We start from the raw sequence: 7,150 nt of genomic DNA, 5'->3' as shown, positions 1-7,150 counted from the left end.
AGTGTTTGTGATGCCTCGGAAGTTGTACGTGTGAAAGAGGGTCCAACTATAGACACTTCCAAACAGTAACTTTGGGGGTGTGTGAGGACTAAATTGTCCTCCTCCCAAACCAAAACAGGCCAAGTCCATTCCAGAAACACCCTCAACATCAAAGGGCATTTTCGGCAATCCAACTCCCAAAATTACTGTTTGGGAGTGGATATAGCAAACATGTGTGAAAGATGGCAGCTGCTATGGCCTCAGTGGTTTTATTGCCAAATCATGTAAATCATGTTGATTCTCCATTAAAATCCTTGCCATGCAGTTTGGAACCTCAACATAGCCATATTTTTGTTTTAATAGAGTTTCACCTCTATTGTTTATATATGTTTCTTTCTCCCCTTGTTTTTTTTAGTGGATGCGATTTCAGTTAAATTTTATGTATAGAATTATGAAGGATTCATGTCTATGGTGCAAAGAGATCTAGAAGTGAGGCCTGAAAGAACTTGGTTGAAACAATTAAGAAAGATATGGAAGTACTGTTAAACAATATCTGTTAATTTGGAAAATAATTGTACCCTAACAACCTAATAGATCATTTAATTTAAATCCCTCCTCTTGTAGGCCTCTATGTGCTGATAGAGAAATTTTAATTTTGAAATTTAAAAGGTAAAATAAAGTGTAGGAATAAGATTCAGGCAATTTTGATGTTTTTGGCCGTTAAAAATATCTATTCTCTTTGAAAAAAAATTTGGCAACAGGACAGGCACGTGCATACTATATGCTTTAAAGGAGGTACGCTTGAGCCTTTTTATGTTTTTTTTTTGGTTTTCCTTCACTCCGCTTTTTAATAAAAGTGGGGTGCAATATTTTAGATAGTGTGTGGAAATGTTAGTTCTGAAACTCAAAATTTTTTATCAATAAAAGTGAGATTTCATATGATTTTACAAGCTAGGGAAAGTGAACTCCCTTATGCGGGGTACATGAGAGTGAAATATTTTCAACATTCGGATGCTCAAACGACTGCCAAAGATATAGGCGGTCATGAGCTGACTTCACCCCCATGAAAGCAATAAATGGAATGATATATAAACTACCAAAACTTTGCTTATACAACATCCAACCACTACCAAAATATTGCAACAGACATCAAGATGTATAATCATCAATCTACCAAAGCTTTCACTATTATCAAAAGAGTAGAATCTGTAACCTCTATTAAAAGCATAAAATTTCATACAATCAAAAGGCTGAAAAGTATAAGAAGTCCATGGTCCACTAGAACAGTAAGATAGATATTTACTCGCAAAGCAAGGTAAAATTGCCGAGAATAACTTAAATCCACAAAAACGCAAGTAAATTACCAAACGAACAATTTCAGGAATCCAAGAGCATAATCACATCACAGCAACACTGGTCAAATGCATCTTATTCATTGAACATCAAAGAGAAGGAAACCTTATCATCAAGTATCTTTACTTCCAAGATTACAATGAATGGATGTTTCAGCTGTGCATTTTCTTTCCGTTTGATCGATCTCAGAGATTACAATTTCAGATATATATTTGATTCGTCTGATTTTCACCCCGACTGGGATGAACAGAGCCTGATGTCTACAAAGCTTGGCATGAAAATCAACCTAGTGTCGTGAACAGCCTTATAAGCAAGTACTCCCAGGGCTTAGAAATAGTACAAACATGAAATACTACAGATGAGGGAGAGAAGGATTAACCTACAAATGAGGATACTACAGACACAAAACTATATCACATAAAAATGAAACACCGAAGAAACTAAAGCCAAGAGAGAACAAAGACAGAATCAAAGACTTCTTGTCAAGTAAAGAGCAGCTCAGGATGAACAGTTTCAACCATCACGAAGACTGTACAACTCCAGCATCCGGAACTCAATTTACAGATAACTCTTTTAATCTAATAAGATTATGAAAAAGAAGAAACTTGCCCAATGCTTTGGTTGGTGTGTGATCCCTCTGACTGGATATTTTCGTCGCCAGATAGAGATTGTCTTCTGGAGCCAGGAACAGCTTCAACATGAGTTTCTGATGATAATGTTAATACTGGAGGTGCAGCAGAGGATTCCAATAGACGCCGAACTACAGGAACATCGGGTGATGAGGATGTCGAAAGACTGTAAGCAAGGATTCCCATCGGAGTAGCCATTGGATGGTCAAATTTACAGTTTGGCCCGAATTTACAGACACCGTAGCGAGAATAGAAGATGCATAGGGGCTCCCCCTGTTAGAAAATAGAAGAAAAGAACCGAGAGTTAGCTACACAACAAAACAAATCTTTGTTGTTATTATTATTAACTCTGGATAGATTTTATTGTATACATGCATGTAAAAGTTATCCATCACATGCTTGTGGGCGTAATAGACTCTATGTAGCACTATTGTTTACCTGTCATGATATTGACATTGATTAAAAAAACATGGCACAGGACTAGATGATCATTCAAGTAATATTTCTCCTATAATTTCTTAAAAAATCCGTTAGTTTATTTTTCTTTTAAGTTTTTCTTTTCTTAAACTACAACAATATCCTCTCTTTTTTTTCTTTTCTTTTTATACAGGAGAAGTGTCCAGTGTCGTTGGACATTGGCATCTAAGTGCCTTATTACATCCAAGTGTCCGACACAGCAAAGTTTTATAAAAATGGAGTGTTTAACAGTGGTTTGGAAATGATCTCATGATCCCGTGCTGAAGAGAGCCCCTTGTTTGTATTAATTATTAAAGTTTCTGCCAGACTGAAGGAAGTTTGTCTAGCCGTTTGCTTTTCAAGCGAAGAACGAAATAAGAACAGACCATAATAGAAGTAAAACAGATGACTTCCGAGTAATACAGCTTTAAAAAGATAAGAGGCAGTTAAACAGATTGCAACTTATATGCATCAGTGAATCTTCTCTGATGTGTAACAAGAAAAAAGGGATAACACATGCATATCACTTTGTGTTAGGATAAATCTAATAGGCTGCGCTGAAAAAAGCCTATTTAAATAACCAAGATGAGCTTCAAAGCATAGTATGAATGATGATTTTGATATGCCAAAATCTGAATTAGATTCTGCTTTAGATTCTGCTTCTTTTTGTCTTCCATTCTTGTAAAAAGTAAAACGCGGTTGAATACTCTCTCTCTCATTTTTGTTTATTATTTCAATTTGGTACTCCCACAAGATTATTACATTTAAGAATTTACGTCAAATATTCACATTTATGTCTGATCTTAGGATTTTGGTTAGCAATGCAACCTCATCAATAAAATGTTTGAGAGGTTAAATTAATGTTTTAGAAAGCACTAGGCGCTTCTTGGTGTCAGAAGAAGTGCCCGGGCGCCTAGGTCCTAGGTTGGCACTTAAAGGGCACATAGGCACTTTTAGCATCAATAAAGGAAGGTTCTTTTCGGATATTCAAAATCGTATCCTCACCGTTTACCTAGGACGGACTAGGACATAGAGTTTTGATTCAATCCATTTTGAATTGGGCCATTCACTTCATTTGTTACTATGCGTAAGCGAGTAATATACTTCTTTTTGATGCACATTAGTCCATATAAGTGGCTCATAATCACCTAGGCAAGCGGCCTAAGTACCGCTTAGACCTAGCGGGCGCCCAAACCGCTTTTTAAACAATGGGTCAAATGATCAGATTCTCTTTCTCAGATTAATAGAAGGGCCTCCAAGGACGATAAGATAGATGTACAGAACAATATAAGGAGGGAGTTAATTAAAGGATGCAAGAACACTGCAACATAAAGAGATTGGTCATTTAACTTACAGGGCGCAATGGAAGGCCCAATGGACTCAAAACACAGTCAGGAGCAGGAATAAATCTCTCCCTAGGATGATGAAACCTGCAGACTGCACCAAACTTACAGTCTCCAGTCTTCATATAGAACTGACACTCGGGCTGGTCAGGCCTCTCGGGAAATATGTTCTCCGTTTGCATTGCATACTGACCTACCGGTACTGAACCCGAATGATAAGAAACTGCTCTTTGTTCTCCTGCTGCTGTTTCACTTTGATGGGAAGTTCCATAATACTGATTACTTCCGGGTGTCCGTTGGCCCTCAGAAGATGATGCTAACCCTAACTGTCCCTGCAGGAAAGCACAGGGATGTAATCATGTGTCAGTCCTAATGAATTTAATTGGCAAACTCATGCTTTGAGATGATCTTTATCAAAAAGATAAAAGTGTAATGAAGATTAATTGAAGAACGAATGCAGATGCCAATTGTTCAGTGCAGCGTTGCTTAAAAGAAACTTTCTTGCACAATTTGGGAACACAAATTGATGGAAAAGGGACACATTTAAAAAAATGCACAGAGGACCAAAGTAAATAATTCAGCAGTATAATTGCCAATTGTTTAGCACAGTGTTGCTTAAAGAAGCAATCTTACATCAAATTGAGGACACAAATTGGTGGAAAAGGGCACTCAAACAAAGTTGTATAAGAGTATACTGGCAAACTATCCTGATTTCTGTAGCCTGCCTCGTCAAAGTCCAAGAATTAATCTCATGTAACAACAAAAATTGAAGCCAAAAACTTAAGATGTCTATCCAAAACTATTTAAAAAAATTCCTTGAAATGTATAAATATGTTGCATATGTGAAGTAAAGAACTCAAGGAAGATAGCCAATGCAAGAAACAATAGAAACTCTATTTGATAGCTTATCTTGCAAATGCCAAGATTATTTGCCTGTGATGCCTGGCTCACTGATGAATCGAGAGGTTGGATTATGGCAGGTACAAAGTTCAGGGCAGGATACCTCCTTTGTACTTAAAAAATGACATTTACCTATATCCCTCCCAAACCCTACCCCCAAAATAATAATAATAACAATAACAATATAAAAATAAAAAATAAAAAATAAAAAATAAAAAATAAAAAAATCCTATTTGCATATTTACCCCTACATTCTAACCCACATTTAACACCATTAAAACTCATTGGAGTAAATTAGCAAATATACATATATTGGAGCTACATAGGCAAATAGGGTGAGTATAATGGATATATAAACAAAAAGCCTTTATTTTAAGTTTGACATTCAACGGGTCAAAGGAGAGAGGTATTAACTTAATGTCAAAGAATGTAGTAGTACGAATATCCAGATTTGGGGGGAAATCTGCAAAAAAGTTGGATTTGGAGGGGTACAAAGGTTAAAAAAAAGATGGACCAAAATTTTCCCAAAACATCACCACCAAAACGAAGAGTTTGCTGCAACTATAGTTCCCCTCATAGTGTCCAAAAAAATACAGAAAAGATCAACACTTCCTGCCAATAGGAAAACAGTAGGATTTGATATCAACTGCAAAACGGTGCTGAAGGATCTCCCAGGGCAGAAGCAACCACTTTGGTCAGTCCTTGCAACATGACTTATTAAATTATGTTGGGGAACTACTCAGTGGCCAATGAATATAACCATGACTATGCAACTTTCTATTTGACGAAGAAAGAAATGAGTATATCATTGTACTCTCCCAAGAAAAGTAGACAATTTTGGTAAGCATGGTCCCAAATTTTCACAAGAGCACGCAGCCAAGCATTAATGGGTTAATATTTCTGAATAGTGTGAAAACTGAAAACACAATCGACAGGTGATCATAAAGCTAGAGGCATCCTAGAGCAACGAATAACGAGTCTCAAACACATTTAGACCTAGAATAGTATACTTGATGGAAAATCTTAGGTTCTACTATAGATCAAGAATATAATCACCATAAATTGCAAGAAAAACAATTAGCAAGAAACAAAAACCTAAACAACATTGTAACACATAGTAACAAGAATTGAGTGGACATAGTCTACATTGGACTTCATTTTAAACCATCATTACACACTTATCAGAAGCTATCTGAAACAATAATGTGATAAACAGGGAAGCAGAGCTTACCGAAAATGTATTCCAGCTAGGAACTTGAACCAAACCTTGAGGAAGAATTAGTTGTGCATAACTTGATGGACCTTGCCAGCGAGGGCTTGGAACAAAAGAAGTCCTTAGATAAGATTGTTGACCAGCTGGTGTGGGCGAATGTACAGAAGTATAAACAGGAGAACCGCTGAGTGAAACCATCGCATTAGATGGCTGTGGATGATGAAATTTACAAGTATTTCCAAACTTACATTGTCCCGTTCTTAAATAATATGCACATTCCTTTTCATTCTACACCACACAAAGAAAATAATGAACCTAAAAGCACATGTGATGTAAGCACATACATCTATTTAAAGTAAATATATTACATATAGTAACAGAAAACTGTTAAAAGATAAGATATTAGAAAGAAGAGTCACAAACCGGCCGCAATGGGTAGCCCAAAACATTTAATTGAACTCTTCCTGCAATTCCTGCCTTATCTTTAGGATGATGAAATTTGCAAGTCGCACCAAACTTGCAGGTACCCGTCTTCAAGTAGTACTAGAAAAAGGAAAAAAAGTAAAATTAAAATACAGAGAGATCCATACATATCATATTCCCTTTCTTTTTCATCCAAGTTGCATAAACTCATCTACAGTTAAATATATATGCTTTAATTTATTAGCTCTTAATTTTATTTTAAACTAATATCGTTCCTATTATTTTTTTGATTACTAATTGAGTAACGTAAGTTTACCTCTCTTAATTTAACACTTTAGTTTATATGTTAGATATATTATATAATTCTCAGGTACTTCAGATGCAAAGAACCAAAAATTACAACATATCTAGGGGTTACTTACACTTAGCCTAAATGTTATGTAAACTAGACGCAAAATTGTAAACTTTGAAACTAGCAAAACCTGTCAAAGCCTTCTAAATAATGAAGGTACAAAACAGAAACAAAAACAAAAACCGAGTCTTGAGTCCTTGATGAGGCATGATAAAACTGAGATTATAGGGTCTTTTCTCCTCTATACTGGAAGTGGAGGGGATCCATCTCATTGTTTTTATAATAAAAGTTATGTGTAAATCTTATTAAACCTCCAATAAGTTTGGGATTTTGGCACTTAACACCTGCAATTTTTTAAACTTTCGTTAAATCCCCATTAAGCTTGAGAATTCCAGAAAACCCCCAAAAAAATATTTTGATTTTCACTTAACTCCCAATGACAACTTTATGATTTATGTAATATTTATTGTTAGGGAGTTTTCTAAAATTCCCAAGGTAATTG

General features: G+C 35.7%; 1 protein-coding gene across 1 annotated transcript in view; it reads right to left on the bottom strand.

Moving 5' to 3' along the window:
- LOC109825159 (zinc finger CCCH domain-containing protein ZFN-like) overlaps positions 1,362–7,150 on the bottom strand; it is a 7,601-nt gene continuing 1,812 nt past the window's right edge. Inside the window, exons 4-7 of the mRNA XM_020391907.1 lie at positions 6,297–6,416; positions 5,892–6,161; positions 3,772–4,092; positions 1,362–2,234 (exon numbers count right to left, since the gene is read on the bottom strand). Of these exons, the coding sequence (XP_020247496.1) occupies positions 1,920–2,234; positions 3,772–4,092; positions 5,892–6,161; positions 6,297–6,416 (1,026 nt within the window). The 3' untranslated portion in view covers positions 1,362–1,919. The remainder of the gene's footprint in view (positions 2,235–3,771; positions 4,093–5,891; positions 6,162–6,296; positions 6,417–7,150) is intronic.

The sequence above is a fragment of the Asparagus officinalis genome, chromosome 10 (assembly GCF_001876935.1).
Source record: "Asparagus officinalis chromosome 10, Aspof.V1, whole genome shotgun sequence".
NCBI classification, from domain to species: Eukaryota; Viridiplantae; Streptophyta; class Magnoliopsida; order Asparagales; family Asparagaceae; genus Asparagus; species Asparagus officinalis.
The sequence above is the reverse complement of the archived record's forward strand: the minus strand, read 5'-3'. Positions and strand labels throughout refer to the sequence as shown.